At 52.2% G+C, this 19,759-nt stretch overlaps 1 protein-coding gene across 4 annotated transcripts in view; it reads left to right on the top strand.

The window, feature by feature from the left end:
- MYO18B (myosin XVIIIB) overlaps positions 1-17,767 on the top strand; it is a 239,338-nt gene extending 221,571 nt beyond the window's left edge. For all 4 annotated transcript variants that reach the window (XM_018061067.1, XM_018061070.1, XM_018061069.1 and 1 more), the window contains 2 exons: positions 14,280-15,477; positions 17,559-17,767. In XM_018061067.1, the coding sequence (XP_017916556.1) occupies positions 14,280-15,465 (1,186 nt within the window). In that variant the 3' untranslated portion in view covers positions 15,466-15,477; positions 17,559-17,767. The remainder of the gene's footprint in view (positions 1-14,279; positions 15,478-17,558) is intronic.

The raw sequence follows: 19,759 nt of genomic DNA, 5'->3' as shown, positions 1-19,759 counted from the left end.
GCAGCATTTCCAGCTGTCCTTCCTCCGCGGGTTATAAACACCTTGGGGTCCTTCCGTCCTAACTATATCCTCACCCGTCACCCTGCAGTCCGTTTCCTCCCTTTGGAGCCAGGCTTCGCCAGAGTGGGGTCCTCGTGCAGCGCCTTCACTCCCCTCCATTTCTGCCTCCGTTTCCTCTAGCCCAGAGCCCGGCGCCACCACTGAAACGTTCCTCAGCGTGTCAGCAGCTTCCTAAGGGGCAAACCAGGGGATGTTCTCGGTCCTGATCTGTTTCTGGACTTCTCTGCTGCACTGGCCCGTTAGACATTTCTTGGAACCCGCGTCCCCCTGGCCTTTTAGCTGTTCCTGCTCCTTTTGTTGTAACTGTTCAGTCACTCAGTCGTGTCCCACTCTTTGCGGCCCCATGGACTGCAGCCCCCCAGGCTCCTCTGTCCGTGGGAGTACCCAGGCAAGAATACTGGAGTGGGTTGCCATTCCCTTCTCTAGGGATCTTCCTGACCCAGGGATCGAACCTGCATCTCCTGCACTGAAAGCAGATTGTTTACTGCTGAGCCACTAGGGAAGTGTTTCTGCTCCTTGGCGCTACCCAAACTTTTCTTTTCTGGTTTTCTCCTTCCCACCCCAGCCCCTCCCCACCATCTGCCGGGGACCCCGGGATGCTCTCTCACCTGTTTTTCTGTCCACCGGGTCCCAGGCAATCCTCCTGTGATTTTAACCCCCTCACTATAAACAGTTCAGTTCAGTTGCTCAGTCGTGTCCTACTCTTTGCGACCCCATGAATCGCAGCACGCCAGGCCTCCCTGTCCATCACCAACTCCCAGAGTTCACTCAAACTCATGTCCATCGAGTTGGTGATGCCATCCAGCCATCTCATCCTCTGTCTTCCCCTTCTCCTCCTGCCCCTAATCCCTCCCAGCATCAGAGTCTTTTCCAATGAGTCAACTCTTTGCATGAGGTGGCCAAAGTATTGGAGTTTCAGCTTTAGCATCAGTCCTTCCAGAACACCCAGGGCTGATCTCCTTCAGAATGGACTGGTTGGATCTCCTTGCAGTCCAAGGGACTCTCAAAGTCTTCTCCAACATCACAGTTCAAAAGCATCAATTCTTTGGCGCCCAGCCTTCTTCACAGTCCAACTCTCAGATCCATACATGACCGCTGGAAAAACTATAGCCTTGACTAGACGGACCTTTGTTGGCAAAGTAATGTCTCTGCTTTTGAATATGCTATCTAGGTTGGTCATAACTTTCCTTCCAAGGAGTAAGCATCTTTTAATTTCATGGCTACAATCACCATCTGCAGTGATTTTGGAGCCCCCAAAAATAAAGTCTGACACTGTTTCCACTGTTTCCCCATCTATTTGCCATGAAGTGATGGGACCAGATGCCATGATCTTCGTTTTCTGAATGTTGAGCTTTAAGCCAACTTTTTCACTCTCCTCTTTCACTTTCATCAAGAGGCTTTTAGTTCCTCTTCACTTTCTGCCATAAGGGTGGTATCATCTGCATATCTGAGGTTATTGATATTTCTCCCGGCAATCTGGATTCCAGCTTGTGCTTCTTCCAGCCCAGCGTTTCTCATGATGTACTCTGCATAGAAGTTAAATAAGCAGGGTGACAATATACAGCCTTGACGTACTCCTTTTCCTATTTGGAGCCAGTCTGTTGTTCCATGTCCAGTTCTAACTGTTGCTTCCTGACCTGCACACAGATTTCTCAAGAGGCAGGTCAGGTGGTCTGGTATTCCCATCTCTTTCAGAATTTTCCAGTTTATTGTGATCCACACAGGAAAGGCTTTGACATAGTCAATAAAGCAGAAATAGATGTTTTTCTGGAAGTCTCTTGCTTTTTCCATGATCCAGTGGATGTTGGCAATTTGATCTCTGGTTCCTCTGCCTTTTCTAAAACCTGCGTGAACATCACTGTAAACAGGAGACCCCCAAATCTAGTCCTCCAACTCGTTCTTCAAGTCACAAACATGTATATCGTATGTAACTGCCTGCGGTTTAGAAGCTGGCTACCTGGCTGTCTCTGTGATATCTGAACCCAGTGTGTCCGAGGGGAGCCTCCTCCCTCCCCCACCAGTGAGATCCAAGCTGGAGCCCTCCACCCTTCTGAGGCTCTCTTCCCTCTTGCCCGTCCCCATCATCCACTGATCGCTAAACCTTGTTTATTCTGTGCCTCCGTGCTTTGGGCAAATACTCTTGACCTTCTTACTTCTCCCCATCCTCACTGTCAACACCTTGAAGCCAGGCCACCATCATTTCTGTCCTAGACTCTGGCAAAGCCCTTTCAACCTCACCCACCTTAGTCCCTCCTCTGCACTCCAGCCTCTCAAATCTCTCTCAAATGAAAATCTGGTTTCAGTGGCTTCCTGTCACCTACAGCAGGAGTCAGCCAATGACTGCACACAGTAAAAAAAAAAAAAAAAAAAAAAAAAAAAAAAAACCTTGCCCTTAACCTGCTTTTGTAAAAGTTTTATTAGATCACAGCCATGCCCTTTTAAGAAATTTTACATATTGTTCATGACTGTCTTTGGCCAAGGGTGGCTCTGCAAGATGAGTTAACTGTCATGTGTCACAGAGCAACAGAGCACGTTGTTAGCAGCGTGGAACCAGGCTTAGTGGAATATAGTGGGGCAACCTGAAGGTCTGCGGCTCCCTGTGGGGGGAAGGGGGAAAGCATTTGGGATCCCCATTTGGTAGCCTTGTGAAGTCCAAACAGAGTTGTGTGTGTCCTGGTCAGAGATTTTGTTTATCCCTAAATCTCAGTGACCACGATCTATCACCACATAATTAGAGATGCTGTGATTTGAATTTATCACCAAACATGGCTCAGCTCTGTTGCTCTTGGACTAGTACCATATTGCAGTGTGAGCGTGGAGATTATTGTATAAATTATTCTCACTCACATAATCATCGTGATTTTAATTACTGTGTAATCTTAGCTAATTACTGTTGTATGTATCATTTGCTTTGGTACCGATTTAACACAACTGCTTTTCGCTTGGCTAAAAGGCAGCATTACGACTTTTCCTTTTTCAGGGAAAAAATGTGCTTTCTATAAACATTTGCAGTCCCATACTCTTGGCTTGTGGTTCTTCGCTTAAAAGCAATAAATTTAGACACCACCATCCTCCTTTGATCAGCCCCCATTGATTTTTATGTAGGATAAGGCTGGCTTGAATTAGTAAAAAGGTCTAAATTATAGGGTATTGTTTTAAAATAAAGTTGTATTACGCTCAAGGAAGTGCAGTTACTCTACTGCAGAAGTGGGGCCAAGGCTGGGTCATGTGAGACCTGCTTAAATGATTAGATAAGACTCGTTTGTAATTAGTTCATTAATTATGTAAATGTGAATGGAGGATACTTGGCATTGAAAACAGCTTGTTCTCAAAGTAGGTTAAGCACTGACTGCTAATCTTATTTCAATAGCACATTTATTTACTGGTCTCTGCGTTCTTAGAACCAGAGCTCAGGATCACTTTAATCCATCCTGAATGTACTTAATGAATGAGTCTCTCATGAAAATGGTTTTATGTCTTCCTGGGACAAAAGAGTGCTTTTCAGTTTTATCAGTATTAAGAAGATTAGCGGGTAAGATGTGGAAATGTTCAATGCGAACATACCGTGGACCCAAGGCCTGAGCAAGTGAGGAGCAGGAGGAGTCTGTGTCTGTCCGGGGTTCACGCTTGGCGCCAGCATCACTCTTGGACAGGCTTCCGTGGGAAGGAGGGGTGTTTTCTGTCTAGAGCTCCAGCTCTTTGGTAGATCTGCGAATCCTTCAGGAATTTTGAGGCTCAACCTAAGTTAGATGCAAGTTGGTGTAAAACCGTTTGGCTCGATCATTGACTGTTCAGAACGTTCTTGTAGAATCTGTGGTTCTCTGAGCTAAACTTTCATTAAGTCAGCTTGTGCAAACATACATACGGAAAACTGTGTCTGTATGAAATTTTCAAAACTGGGTCATACCTTAATAATTACTACCCACATCAAAACCAGCCCACGGCTAGCGTCCCAACACCTTCCAGTATCCATTGCAGTCATGACCTCCTCCTTACTCAAGGATGACCAGCACCCTCACTTCTGCTCTGTGTTAGATTCTGTTTTTAGATAGGGCTATTGTTTGAACCCTCTGATGCCTCTATGTTTAAATGTAGCTTTTCTGTTTTTTCTGAGGAGGTTTTCTCTCGTAGAAGCTGGACGATCACATCTGATCTGCTAAAATCAGACTTCTACTCCTTTTACTCGGTAAATACTTCTTCCTTGGTGTCTGAGCCCAGGAGGACACGAAGGGTCATTCATACTTCCCTCTCCTCATAGGCTGGTCAACTCCTTCCCCTCTAGAGTATCAGCTTCTTGAACACAAGGGTCCTTCCCCTCAGTGTCAGCAGGAGCTGGCATCGTGGCACTCCACAGAAGGTTCTGAATGGCAAGGAGGAGGGGTGGATGGACAGATAACTTCGATTCACTTAACGCTGCGTTTATGACGACCTGGGTGCTGTGAACAGTCAGAGACTGTGGTCACTGCCATTGTATGGTGCTCAGCAGAGGTAGTGCCTGTGCCTGGAGACCAGAAGAAAGCGTTGTGAATTCACTTAACTGTGTTGAACCCAAGTGGACTCTCGGATCCAACTTGATCACTTTTCACACCCCGTGTGTTCTTTCAGGACATTGCAGAGGTTGTGTCTGAAGGGCAGGCTGAGGTTTGAGAGCCGGTGCTCTCCCGTCTCAGACTGTGACCCAGGAGGCTCTCTGCGTCTCCGTCTCTCCAGAAAGGGAACGTGGTTCCAGCTCCCTCTCAGTTCTGAAGGGGATGAAGTTTTGGAGAAACAAGACCAGGCTTTGGGTTGGGTTTCAACATAGGAAGAGTTCCCTCTGGATTGTGCACTGGAAGTTGGTTTTGAATCTCTTGGTTTTAAGCCCAGAGAAGCGGCTTTGACTGACCCGTAAGTGGGGCTACCGGGGTCTGAATGAACCTGACAGATGAGGCAGATGAGGCCTTTTGTCCCTTGTTTCTTCATTCTCATCCTTCTGTTCCTCCAGTCTTTCATTCTTCCCATTCCACGAACTTCCCTTGATGGACTGTTCTAGATCCTGGGAATTCACAGAAGAAAAACAGAGTCGAGTTCAGAATTAACAGTCTTGTTGAGAGTTGTAAACAAGTAAGCAAGCGATTACTGAACAGAGGAGAGGAAAACACAGGGGCCCTGAGGATCAGAGGAGACCCCAGCCCAGCCTGGGAGGTGGGCACAGATTTCTGGAGGCGGCTATACTTGGGCTGAACATTGAAAGTCAGGCAGAAATATTTGCTTTTTGTTTTTTTTTTTAATTGATAATAGAGTCACCAGTAAAGTATCCCTTCCTATCCCCCTACCCACCCCCTCCTTTCTGTCTGTCTTCTCTTTTAAACAGTGAAGGTGACTGGGCACTGTCAACTCTGCTAGCCTCTACCTTAATTTGATAATTTTCTTAATATTGATTTTATTTCTATCTTTACCTTCCTCTCGACTTCTGTCTATATCGAAACACATATTTTATCCTCAGCACTATGAAAGTAAGTTGCAAACATCATGCCAGTTCTCCTTAAAATAATTTCCCATCTTTGTCCCACCAGAGAAGGGCTTTCCAAACTGCTGCACCATTTTCACCACTAAGAAAATTGAAGAGGTGTCTGCCTCCAATGCGGGAGACCCAGCTTCGATCCCTGGGTCGGGAAGATCCCCTGGAGAAGGAAATGGCAACCCACTCCAGTATTCTTGCCTGGAGAATCCCATGGACTGAGGAGCCTGGTGGGCTGCAGTCCATGGGGTCACAAAGATTCGGACACGACTGAGTGACTTTACTTATTTACTTACTTACTTACAATATCCTCCAAGATCCCAACATTTATATTAACCCAGTTGTTCTGAAGTTGTATCACTATACTTGAATTTTTTTTTAACTTATTTATTTGGCTGCCCCGGGTTTTAGCTGCCACATGTGAACCCTTGGTTGGAGCATGTGGGATCTAGTTTCCTGATGAGGGATCAAACCCGGGCTCCCTGCATGGGGAGCATGGAGTCTTAGCCATGGCACCGCCAGGGAAGTCCCCTCACTGTAGTTTTTTAAAAAGAAGGCTCCTCTTAAGGACACTCATTGTATTATGTTGTTTTGTTTCTTTGGGTGTCTTTTTTTAACAAAAATGAAAAACAGACTTTATATTTTAGAGAAGGTCTAGACTTAAAGAAAAATTGAGCTGAAAGAACAGAGCACCCATATCCACCCCTTCCCTATCTTCCTACCCTCAATTTCCCCTCTTGTTAACATCTTCCATTAGTCTTTTTTTTTTTTTTGGTGGCACCACACACCATGTGGGATCTTAGTTCCTTGACCAGGAATTGAACCCACGTCCCCTACAGTGGACACACAGACTCTTAACCGCCAGGGAAGTCCCAGCCTTTAGTCTGTTTTAAACCAGAATGATTCCCCTACTGCCCCATTCCCATTGAAACAGACTATTTTTTTTGTAGAGAGTCAAGCCTGATTCTGATGGCAGCTCAGTTCAAAACTCCTAGGTTCTAGTACCTGGTTGGCCAGTAAGAACATGCGGGTGAGACGTGGCAGATTCTGTCCATCAGCAGGAGATACACAAGCAGGTGTCCACTGAGGGCAGTTCACCAGCTCGGTTTTTTTAAGTGTCAAGGACTCAGCACCTCCTTAAGATCAGAGAAAACGGCAAGCACAGCTTAAGCATTGTCTTGTCTCATAAAAACATTCTACATAAGGAATATAGTGTATTTACGGAATCTACTTCCTGACTCAAGTCTCTCCACCTTCAGGCCTCTCTGCAGCTGATTCCACATCTCTTCTGCTTGCTGTCGAGGTCTCCTTCAGTGTCCCACACCCACGGCATCCTCCCTGCTGCTTCCTGTTCAGTCGCTCAGTCGTGTCTGACTCTTTGCGACCCCGTGGACTGTAGCACGCCAGGCTTCCCTGTCCTTCACCATCTCCCAGAGCTTGCTCAGATTCACGTCCATTGAGTTGGTAATGCCATCCAACCATCTCATCCTCTGTCGTCCCCTTCTCCTCCTGCCCTCAGTCTTTCCCAGCATCAGGGTCTTTTCAAATGAGTCAGCTCTTTGCATTAGGTGGCCAAAGTATTGGAGTTTCAGCTTCAGCATCAGTCCTTCCAATGAATATTCAGGGTTGCTTTCCTTTAGGATGGACTGGTTGATCTCCTTGCTGTCCAGGGGACTCTCAAGAGTTTTCTCCAGCACCACAGTTCAAAGGCATCAATTCTTCGGGCTCACCCTTTTTTTTTTCAATCTTCCCTTTCAGCTGAGGGGCTTTCTAAGCCTTGGTGCCTCTGCCTATGAAATGTAGACACCAGCCCTTGCTGGTCCAGGGTTTTACAGAAACCAGTGAACAAGCTACTAGCTGGTAGGAGGGACTTTCTTCTCCTTGGAGTGTCTTCCTCAGCATCACCCCCACCCCTAGATCCTACCCTCTTCTGAAAGCCTGACTGCACCCCACCTCCAGAAAGGCTGTGCTCTCCAGCCCCGGGCCCTCCCCGTCGCTTGCCAGCCTCCCATAGCATTTCCAGTCCATGGTTCATGGTGTTCCTGGAGCTTCTTGCACTGCTGACCCTTCTTCATGGGTTGATGTAGCATCCTTCAGTGTGCCTCTGAAAGGCTAAGGCAGCGCATCTTCTGTGACGAGCTTAGCTGAATGTCATACAGAGTCAGTCAGATCGAGGTGGGCGCCTCGGCTCTGCTCCTTCCTCTCCATTTGCCTCTCTGACCCTCAGTTTCCCGCTCTGTGAAATGGAACAGTCAACAGTAACAAACAGTAGGGCAGAGCAGTCAGGACCCGTGTTCCCAAAGCTGGATTCAAATCCACATTCTCCCATTTACTCTGTGACAACTTGCTCATCCTTCTGAAGCCCATTTGTGAAATGGAAGGTTATTAGTAGCTGACTTAGAGGGCTGTCATGGAGAGAAAATCGAATAACGTCTGCAAAGCCTAAAGGCACAACATACTCCTGTGATGCAGAATTCCCATGCACACTGTAGGGGCCTAATAAATGTGCCGAGTTTCCTGCCATGTCAGGCACAGTCTGAGCGCCGTGCCAGCTTCTCTCACAGACCATCAGTTTCTATGTGGGACTCAATCATGGAACCTTCAGGCCCTCTTCAAAGGACATCTGGTTTCCCATCCAGGCCTCACTGTTAAAGAACATCAATACATTTTTAATTTCCTCTTTAGTTTCAGGGTGTGAATGAAGAATGGGGGTGACAGTATGTCTCTGGGGATGATTCATGGGGTCATTAAATCTGCATCGAGTTTCCTGTAGCTACTGCTGGCCCAGGCTCTGCTCCGCCTCAGACCTGGAGAGTCTGCTTTTTGCTGTGTGATTGTTCTAACACCGGGGAAGCCAGCGTCTCCCTGGCTTGGGCCTCAGGATGTTTCAGTCACTCTGTCTCAGTGGATTTTGAACAGTGCGCGTGTGTAGATGTGAGTTCAGCTGCTTGCGGTTTCCTCCTGGCTTTCTACGCCCAGGGCGAGTGCTGTTGTGAAGGGCAGAGCAAGGGTGTCAGATCTGGCCAACCCTGCTTCAGATCCCAGCTCTGCCACTGAGCAGTGTGAACCTTGAGCAGGTGGCTTCTCCCCGGTGGGCCTCAGTTTCCTCGTCTGCAAGGCGGGCTGGTCACCAGACCCTGGCGAGCTGAAAGGACATGCCTGTTAATTCTTCACCCAGTGCTCCTGGCGCATCTCCTCCGTGGTTGGCACCAGAGGAGAAACGAGGGCGCCGCGGTCACAGGCTGGCCTGGCAGGGGAAGCTGTGTCCTGAACCAGAGCCACGTGCCAGCAGCTGGCTTGCTCTGAGGCTGAACAGACCTGAGTAGCCTCACACCTTTCCTGCGCCGCTCAGAGCGGGCTTGGACATAGGAATTGCTTATTCTTTTTTAAAATAAATACATCTATTTATGTGGCTGTGTCAGGTCTGAGTTGCAGCTCATGGGTTGGGTCGTGCCGGATCTTTTGTTGTGATGCACGGGCTTCAAAGCTTCACAGCACGTGGAATGTTCGTTCCCCACCCAGGGATCGAACCCCATCTCCTGCATTGCAGGGTGGATTCTTAGCTGCTGGAGCACCAGGGAAGTCCCAGGAATTGCTTATTCTTGAACATCTGCCCTCAATCCAGGGCCTTCTATAGCCCTGATGGGAGGGGCCGTTAGCTGAAAAGCAATCATGAGGATCTTAGGCATGTATTCACGAGTAGTCATGTTTTGAAATGAATAAGAAATGTATGCAAGTTCAGTTGCACCAGGGCCCACCTCCCATGAAGAGCTGGGGGCAGGCAGAGGCGTCTGTGGGCCTTGCTCAGCGGTACCAACTGTCTCAGTGATGTCCATCATCTCTGAGGTTCATCAGGGTCACGGTGCCCACCCTCACAGCCAGGCTTCACAGGGTACATGGCAAGGGAGGGACAGAGCCAAGATCTGAACCCACGCGTCTGCTTCCCAAAGCCTGGATTCTTAGCCTCCCAGGTTACAAAGTGTAGAAATTCCAGCATTTTTGCATGATCATATCCTGATTTTTCTAATAAGCCTTCATAAATTTGAGTCACCAATACTTACAGGAAAAGAAGTAAAAAGGAATCCAAACTGGAAAAGAAGAAGTGAAACTGTCAATGTTTGCAGATGGCATGATACTATACGTGGAAAATCCTACAGACACTACCAGAAAGCTACTAGACTTTATCAATGAATTCAGTAAACTTGCAGGGTACAAAATTAACACCCAGAAATCTCTTGCATTCCTATACACTAACAACGAAAGAGCAGAAAGAGAAATTAAGGGAACAGTCCCATTTACCATCACATCAAAAAGAATGAAGTACCTAGCAATGAACCTGCCTAAGGAGACAGAAGCCCTCTACTCTGAAAACTGTGACATGCTGATGAAACACGTGGAAAGACAGAGCATGTTCTTGGACTGGAAAAGTCAATATTGTCAAAATGACTGTGCTGCCCAAGGCAGTCTACAGATTCACTGCCGTCCCTATCAGACTACCAATGGCATTTGTCACAGAGCTAGAGCAAAAAACATTTAAATTTATATGGAAACACAAAAAGACCTCAAACAACCAAAGAAGTCTTGAGAAAGACAGATGGAATTGGATGAATCAAACTCCGACCTCAGGTGATCCTACAGAGCTCCAGTGTTCACATATATGGTTTTGTTCATCAGTGCACTTAACTGACATTCATAAGATACCTACTGTGCGCCCATACTTAGCACCTCCTATGGGCCTGAGCACCGCCACATCCCTCATTCACTCAGCATGTCTTCTGAACACCTACTGTGTGCTAGGACCCCGTTCTAGGCATTCTGAACACCTACTGGGTGCTAGGACCCCGTTCTAGGCATTCCGGTAGTGAACGCAACAGACAGAAACACATATCCTCCGGTATTTCTTATTTCTGCATCAATGCCAGGTTGGCCTGGTTTCCTCCCATCACACAGCTGAAGAGACTGAGGCCTAGAGAAGCTAGGCGACTGTCCCCAGGCCAGCAGTGGCAGACCAAACTAGACTCCAAGGGACAGATGTTGCCTGGGCAAGGCGATGTCAGAGAGACAGTGTCAGGCCTGTGTCACAGTAGAGTCCAGAGGAAGTTCCCAGAGAAGGGTGCTGCCTGCCGTGGGGTTGGACCCCATCTCTGCCACTCCCAACGGTGTGTGCTTGCCGTGGCCACTCCGCCTCACTGTGCCCGGAGCCACAACCCCTACCCCCAGGGTGGCCCTCGAGGTTATAATGGACATGGCGGTCAGCTCCATGCAGGCAGGTGGCCCATCTGCTTGTTCTGACCTGTATCCATGTGCACAGCACCTGGCACACATTAGGTGCTTGGCCAGGGGCAACTGTTACAGGCCCAGCCTGGCCCCCATGTGGCTGGATGCCCAGGAGCCTGCCTGCTGGCTCCTTATCACCCAGGTATGTGAGAAGCCTCTTCCTCTTTGGACAGACGGAGGGGCAGGTGCAGAAGTTTCTGGAGTTTCCACCATGTCTCTGGAGTCCCTTCTTAGAGATCACAGTGCCCGGCCCAGCTCGTGTCCACACCCATCTCCCAGCAGCTCAGACCACCTCCTATCCATCACCTCTCACCCTGGCCAAAGCTGGGAGGCAGGGACAGTGACATCTTGGTTAGCCGCCATCCATCCATCATGCGATGCCCGTGGAAGGGAGTTCCACCTGAGCTGAGTTATTCCCAGGAGGACAGCTGGGGGAAATAAGTCTTCCCAGGGTGTGTCCAAAGCGTCCAGAGCCAGGGCAGGAACAGAGAGTATCACCCTGCCCTGGGCAGCAGAGCTAGGCCTCTCACCCTGACATCTGCCAGAGGGCGTCTGAATTCAGGTCAGTTCTGCGGTCCCCACACAGAAAGGAGGGGACACAACACACTTCTCCCTTGAGTGGCAGCACAGACAGGAAGTAGAGCGGCAGAGACGGGGTGGATTTCTGCATGGTAAACCCAGGAGGCAGCACTCAGTCAAGACCAGGCGTCTTTCCTTCTCCTGCCGCCCCTCCCCACCTCCCCCCGGCCCCCCTCCCTCTACCCTCACTCGGACTCCTTGCCCTGCCCCCACCCCACCCCCCACCCCTGCCCAAGTCTACACTACTGGGCCTGTGTTCTAGTTTGAAGCCCACCAGTTGAGGCTCTGGAGGCACCAGCCAGACCATTCCAGAAGGTGGGACCCCACCCATCCCAGCCCCATCACACCGACCCTTGGGCCCCTGGGCTGAGCTCTGAGATCAGCATCTAGGGACAGCCAGGTGGCCTTATGGGGACATTTTGATTTGCCCACCTTCTGAAAGATGCTGTTCCTTGTGGGCCTCAGGGAAGGTGGGTGGGTCTCCGCTGGTCTGGCTGAGCCACAGGGACTTGGCTCCCGCCTGGAGAGTCTTGTGTCTTCTGGGCTCCGACACCAGCACACACAGGCTGCGACCTCAAGGGCTCCTGAGCTGCCCACAGCTTCGCATGCCCCCGGCCTGTCCCAGGTTTTGGTCAAAGGTGAGGAGGGCCAGTCCTAAGCTGCCAGCACACCCCGCATCTCCCCCCTGTCCTTTGGCCTTGCCCTCAGCACCCCCTGGCTGCACCGCCCCGTCGCCACCTGTCTCCTCCTCTCCATCGTCCTGTCTGTTCTCAGTTCACCTTCTCTCCTCTCGGTTGTGCCTCTACTTCTCCCCACTTCTCTCTGCCCCTCCTCCACTTGCTCATCCTCCCTTCCTCCTCTTCCCCGGAGACTTGATTTCGGAGGTAGACTCGACTCAGTCCGACAACATTTACTGAGCATCTGCTGTGTGCTGGGCGCGGGGCCAAGTCAGGGTGCAGAAGTGACTCAGCAGGGGCTTGACAGCCTGGGCTGGAGAGCTGGGCTCCCCCTCCTCCTCCTCTCCCCTTCCCTTCCCCCTCCCTCCTCCTGTAGCTTCTCTTCTCTTCTCTTCCCTCCCCATCCTGGCCTCTGCAGCCAGCGCTCTCAAGGGGAGCTGGGGCCAGTGGGATGGCGCAGTCCCAGGAGATTCAGCGACAGGTGCCCCAGGTGCTGCCATCCCCACGTGGCAGGCGGCAGCGGAGGCCGAGTGCCCAGGACACATTCATCACTTGAGCCTGCCTCCCTTCAGAGCCAGGACAGGACGGAAATGACTTTTGTCAGCTCTGCAGCAGCCCACTGCCCCTGGCAGCTCCAAGCTGTTTATTAAAAAAAGAGAGAGAGAGAAAGGGATATGAATGTGCCACCTTGCCATGTATGAGGGGAGCGACTCCAAAGGGATGATGTTGACAAACAGCCCTTCAGGTAATCACACCGCAGCGCTCCAGCTCCCTTCCTGGCCCGAGTCCAGCTGTGACAGAGACAGAGGGTGACGGGCAAGAAAGGGAAGGGAGCAGCTGCTCTGGGCAGACGGTGTGGCTTTTGTTGGAACCTTTCCCAGGGGTGATGAGATGCCGGGTCTCCTGCCCAAGCATTGTCCTGTCCGCCCTCCTGGGACATCACGTGAGGCTTTCATAGAGCACCTTGGGGCGGGGGGTGGGGGGGGGTTGGGTGAGGCTCCAGAGAGCCAGAGGTTATCAGTAGTAATCGTAATGAGCACTAACGGCTAATTGTTGATGATTAATAGCCATTGATTATTGATTATTAATCACTCAGCATAATTGTTAAGCATTATTTGAGGAGCCGGGTGCCAGGCACTAGGCCCAGGGCTGGTTCCACGATTCCAGCCTTTCTGTGTAGGTGTCGACTCTGTAGTCATTCTCATGGTGACAGAGCCACGAGCAGGGACCTGCATCAACATCCCATCCCCTCACCTCAGGCTGAGCCCTGGCCCCGTCCCCCAGGCCCACACTGACCCCGGGCCCACACTGACGATTCCCCTTTTTGCTTTTTTTTTTTTTACTCTACAATATTGTATTGGTTTTGCCCCACACAACAACTTTGCTGGTGGGTGAGAAGGAGGGGGTCTGTCTTACAGGGAGGACAAATAGATTTTGTTAAAGGACCGGTTGATGGACTCCAGTCTGGCTTTTAAGGCCCGCCCTTCACTGTACAGTCTGTGATTTGGCCTCACTGCCAAGATTCCCACTTTTCAAAGTCAGAGCGGTGTTGGCTGCAGCTGCGAAATGCCTCTGCCTGGCAGTCCCAGAATAGAAGGCGTCTGTCCTCTCTCCTGTGTAGTGTTGGTTTCAAGTTGATTTCATGTAAATTTTTCCCTTTTGAAGGAACTTTTTTTTTCTTTCCCCTGCCCACCCTCCTCCCATGAAACAGTCGGGAGCATTATAGCACCTCATTCAGAGGCGTATTCGGGTCACTGGCTCTCCCGAGCTCTGCTCGGTGGGGTTGTCCTCTGGGCTTGACCCTAAATAAGAAAATAACCTCCCACAGGTCCCCCTTGAGTCTTCAAGAAGCAAATTACCTATTTCCCAGCAGGCTGTGGGATGGTAGGTCCTTCATGTCATGTGTGATGCGTCCTCCGTCTAAGTCATCCATCAGAGCTGCAGTTTTAATCTGCTCAAACGCATTTAGCTGGGTTTAATTATAGACAGAAATTGCATTTCAGAAAGCAACGAGAAATCGCTTGTGTCTGGAGTTTGCGCATTAGAGCACGTGGTTGGTTGGAGAGCGTGGCGGGGACCGGAACGCGTTTCCAAAGCGAAGCAGAATTAGCGCCCGCGCTCCAGGCCCGATGGCACAGATAGTAGGGCTGGCACAGTGTGCGCTGACTGCGCTTCTCTTCTTGGCGCAGGACCCACGAGGAGGCCGGCGATGGGGCCCGGGACGTCCGCAGCAGGACCTCGGGGGACAAGGCCGCGTCCCCGCTCTCCCGCCGCCGGGGAACGTATGGCCACTTCGGGGATGGCGAAGAGTGCGGCGTCCAGAGAAAGACCCCCGAGAGGCCGGGGGCACCGCCCTCCCCGTCTTCCCGGAGTGGAGACGCGTCCCCGCTACCGCGGGACAAGCTGCCCAGCCCGTCGGCCGCCCTGTCGGAGTTCGTGGAAGGGCTCCGGAGGCAGAGAGCGCAGAGAGGCCGGGGGTCACCGCTCGGCCTGGAGGACTGGCCCACGCTCCCCATCTACCAGACCACCGGGGCGTCCACGCTGAGGAGGGCTCGGGCGGGCAGCGACGAGGGCGCCCTGGCGCTGAGAGCCGGCGCCGGCTCAGCCCTGGATGCGTCGGCCGGGCTCCCACGGTCCACCAGCCTCAAGTGCATCTCCTCTCAGAGCGTGGGGAGCCCCAGCCCGCCCCCCGAGAAGCTGAAGACCCGCTTCAGCTCCTGCGAGTCCCTCCTGGAGTCGGGGCCCAGCTCGCAGAGGACGCCCCCCTCCCCGGCGGCTGCGCGCAGGGACCCGCTCTTGTCGCCCACGCTGCGCCCGCGGAGGCGCTGTCTGGAGTCCTCGGTGGACGATGCGGGCTGTCCGGACCTCGGCAAGGAGCCTCTCGTCTTCCAGAACCGCCAGTTCGCCCACCTGATGGGGGACCCCCTGGGCAGCGACCCGTTCAGCTGGAAGGTCCCAAGCCTCAACTACGAACGCAAGACCAAAGTGGATTTCGATGACTTCCTGCCGGCCATCCGGAAGCCCGAGACGCCCACGTCCTTGGCCCGAGGGGCCAAAGATGGGCGAGACAGTTCACAGCATTCAAGCGTCCGCTTTGAGACGGAAGAGGCCGACCGGGGCTTTGTCTCCGGGATCGGCACCGTCTTGAAAAGGAGTCCGGAGTCCAGGGAGGACCTTGCTCACCTCTCCGACTCGTCCTCCTCCTCCAGCTCCATCATGTCCTTCAAAAGCGCCGACAGCGTCAAGAGTCGGCCGAGTGCCCCCCGGCTGGAGGGCGACGGCGGCGAGCGGGCGTCCCCCGAGAACAGAGAGCCGGGCACAGGGAGGAAAGAGGAGGCCGTGGAGAGCATCATGAGGAAGTACCTGCGGAAGTAGGAGCCCGCTCAGGTAACATCGACAGGCGCCGGCCTCCGGGGGGTGAAACCGGGAGGTCCTCCCAGCCTGACAACTTGGACGCACCCAGGTGCTGCCACTGCCTGTAATGGTGTGATTCATTTCTCTAGAGAGGAGGGGTGTTAGAGATTTTCAGGGAAGTACTGTGTTACTATTTATGCAAATAATGTGTTGCTGATAAAGGCACAACTTAGAAGCCCTCCCTAGGAGCCATTGGTTTCTGTGCTCTTTAAAATACAGATAGGAAGCCTGAAGGTCAGGTGGGGTGGGGTGGGCGGATGCTGTAAGGTGGTCCCGGCTCGTACAGTCTCCCCACCCTTGACTTGTTCTGTCCCCAGTGCCCCGTACACCTGGCGCTGTGGGAGGCGTGAAGGCGTCTGTCCACAGTCGGGGGGAGAGCCAGGCTGGGAGGTGGGGAGAGGCCTTGGCACAAGCCCAGTCCAGCTCTTACACTAAGTGTGTAAAGAGGAACGGGCCTGAGAGGGGGCGGGGGGCAAGTGCAGAGGCCGCGGTCTGCACCTGATCCGGGCGCTCGCAGCAGCGGCAGGGAGACGTCCTCACTGCCAGTGGCGGCTCACGCTGGTCGAGTTGGTTTATCAGGTAGTCATTTGGTGCCCATGGTACCCCCGAGACTGTAAGTATGATGTATCCCTGTCCTACAGGTTGGCAGACAGAATCACACAGGCTAAGGCACTTGTGCAGACTCGCCCAGCAGAACTGGCGTTCAGAACTCCACAGAGTCCGCATTTTTGTTGGTGTCGTTTTTTCTTAGGCATATGCTCCGGGCCTCTTTGTGAGTCAGCTCAGAGACACTAAGGAGCTGGGTCTTTAAAGGGGTTGCCTCTATCAAGGGCAAACTGAGGCAGACCTTAGAATCATACATCTCGCTGGGGGTTGGAACTCATGGACCAGAGCCTCGCTCTTGGAAAAGGGGGAGAAGACCTCAAGATCAGGGTCACCCAGTGAGTCTGCCACCAGCCCAGCCACCCTGACCCCCAGTCCGGAGCTCTTTGCCCTGAGGCCAGGCTGACCCCTCACTGCCCCTCTCAGGGCGTGTTTCAGAATTCATGGCTCCCGACTGAAATGGGAAGCCCCATCAGGCCGGCCAGGAGGAGTAAGCACCTCCCTCCAGGGTCAGACACGATGCCAGCCTACAGCTGGGTTGCCATCTCCAAGTCACTGAACGTTGGAACTGCAGCGGCTGGAGGCTCAGGTGGTCGGGTGGTTCACGTGGTGTTCAACCCACACCTGCCCCCTTCCTGGACCCAAACGAGCCACACGTCCTGCCACTTCAGGAGTCACCCTCAGCCCATCAAAAAGCCATCATGGAGATGGGCTTTGGATGGTATCGGAGCAAATTAATTTGACTTAACATGGCCTCTCTCTCTGCTCTCAATTACCGAGGAAAGAGCTCATGTTCATTCACATTATTATGCTCTCGGGGACACAGAACTCGGTTTCAAAGGCCAAGTAAAGGGCACACGTCCAGAAGCGGAGCAGCCCTTAGCAGACGTCCTCACAGAACATCTTGTCTCTGCCATTTTTTTTTCTTTTTAAAGCTCAGCTCCCCTTCCCCCCTCCCAGCATGCTCTCTGCGATAACGGGAGCGCCTGCCTAAAACCCTCTTCCACCTTTGACTTGCATGCGGGTGTTGGGAGCTGACAGTACAGCCCTGTTGCCTGAGACGCAAGTGTGTTGTGGGATTCAGAACCACTTGGCCCCCAGAGCTCAGGTCTTCCCTGTAACAGCCACGTGCTGAGACCTTGCTGAGCATCTGTGTTCTCAGCTGAGAAATGGGAGTAGTACTGTGAGTGGGGTGCGAATGAAAGACCCCAGCCCAGAGCCAGCACCGGTGGCCGAGGTGCATGTCGGGCGCCTGTGCTTGAAAGCAGTGGCCCTTCCGCATCTGCGTTTCGGGTGGCCTCCGCTTGTTTCCCTTCTGCCCCCTCCATGCTCATGTCTCCTGGAATCATTGCTTCTGTAATGCCATCAGGGAATGTGGGCCTCAGGGCTTCGCCCAACAAAACACACTCCTCGGGCCGCAGTTCTCAGCTCTGATCTGCATTTGTTTCCAGCCTCCTGGGACACATTGCCCTTGAAGACTTCCTGATTCCACGACTGTCCGGAGAGAGAGACAAAGACCGGCCAGGCCTCCCTGGGGGACCCGAGTCCACAGCCAGCGTGGCTGCCCTCGAGAGGCCGGGGGGCCCAGCCGCGGCACATCCCGAGGGCGAGGGGCTCCCAGCGTGCTAGGTCTGTACCCAATAAAGCCTTGGCTCCTTGGCATCTGCGCTATCTCTCTGTTCTGTGATCACATTACCTGGAACTCTGGGGGGTTGATGGGGTGCGGCTTGAGGTAGTAGGGAACCAACACAAACTGTTTATAGTTTTGGGTGCGCACTGGCGTTTCTCTCCCTCCATATCTACACACAGTGGCCCTGATGCTCTTCACTTGGCCAAGTTCAGCTCTCGGGGGTCACCTCCTCCAGGAAGTCTTCCCTGATACATCAAACTCATCAAATTGAAACAGATGCTCTTTCTTCATTCTTCTCTAATTCCCTTGGTTATCTCCGTCCTATTTCCCTTGTCTGTTTATGTGTCTCCCTTGTGTGTATGGGCATTCAGGAAATTGTGACTAGTGAATAAACGAACAAACAGATGAACCACAGAGCTAGTCAGTAGCTCAGACAGCCTGAGTGCCCATGGCATGCTGACGTATATGCGTCCCTACAAATGTCCGCCCATAGCGACACTCACGGACTGTGACATCTGCTCTCACAGCCCCGTGCACCTCCTCACGCACTCCTCCTGCCGCCCACACACAACTCTGCCCTTGGACCAGAAACCACGCTCGCACAGGCACACTTACCGCTTGGACACCTGCTTTCCACGCATCCTCGCAGTATCAATAACACTAACGCTGTAGGCTGGTGCTTATTGACCACATGCTGTGTGCTGGCCACTGTGCTGGGCCTTCTACCTGGTGACTCTCCTTTCTGCTTTATAAAAAGTCCCTAGAGATAAAGCAACCTTTTTTTTTCCTACTCACAAAGGCAGAACTAGCTTTGGCCTGGCTTCAGGTAGCCTGTGCCACCGCTCCGAAAGTCCTCACTGGCATATTCTCCACGCCCTCCTCTACGTGTGCCCCTATTCCTGGGATGACTGGTGCAGCCCGTCACAGCTCTCATCAGGAAGGAAAGTCCTCTGAGGATCCCCCGCATACTAGTCTGCTGTAACAAAGCCCCTCAAACTGGGTGGTCCAAACAACAGAGACTCAGTGTCTTGAAGGTCTAGAGGCCAGAATCAAGGTGCTGGCAGGGCTGATCCTTCAGAGTATCTTAAAGGACTCACTCTTGGCTTGTACGTGGCCGTTTTCCTCCAGTGTGTGTCCATCTCTGTGTCTCAATGTCTTCCATTTACGAGGACACCAGTCATACAAAGTAGGCCTCACCCTGACTTCTGACTGATTACCTGTGCAGAGACCTCATCCCCACATAAAGTCACATTCTGAGCTGCTGGGGGTCAGGGTCTCTCAGATGGAGGTGAGGGGCGAGAGACACAATTCAAGCCCTAACAGCTTACCAGTTAGCACTCAGTCCAAGAAGGGGAGATCTCTGCCCATCCTTGTCGGGGGCTCTGGGTAGAAGTGGGGAAGAGAGGGGAAGGGGCAGGAGGGAAACTGACCAGATACCCTCCCGGGAGACCTCGCATCTCCCCATCTGTGTGGTGGAGCTTTCAGTGGAAGAGTGGACTGCGCCTTCTCGGATGCCCACACTTCTCCCCCTTGGTGAGTCTGTAAATATTAATACATCATATATATATATTTAAGGAGCATCCCTCACCAGCCTGCCTCATAGGAGTGGCCCCAGCTCTCCAGAGACAGCTAGGGGCAAGTGGAGGGGACGCTCGAGATCTCTGCAGGGAATCAGAGGCCCTGGCCAGGAAGAGGGTGCCACCCCGAAGCTCATGATGTGACAGTGTGAGGGGTCAGAATGGGAGCAGGCATGGCCCAGTGTCTTCCTCCAATAGACCCCATGGAGCCTTGGGAAAGCCACCCCCCTCAGTGGGCCTGTCTCCGCATCTCTACAGTGGGAATGATAGTTAGCAGAACCTACTGGAGTTTAGAGATGGACAAGTGTAGCAGGCTGTACTGGTTTGCTAGAGCTGCTATAACAAACTACCACATGCTGGTGTCGGGGGAGCGGGCTGTGAACAAGAGGAATTTATCTTCTCGAAATTCTGGAGGCTGGCCTCCAAGATCAAGGTGTCAGCAGGT

This window comes from Capra hircus, chromosome 17, assembly GCF_001704415.2.
Source record: "Capra hircus breed San Clemente chromosome 17, ASM170441v1, whole genome shotgun sequence".
NCBI lineage: Eukaryota > Metazoa > Chordata > Mammalia > Artiodactyla > Bovidae > Capra > Capra hircus.
Note: the sequence above shows the minus strand (reverse complement) of the source record. Positions and strands in the feature narration are given on the sequence as shown.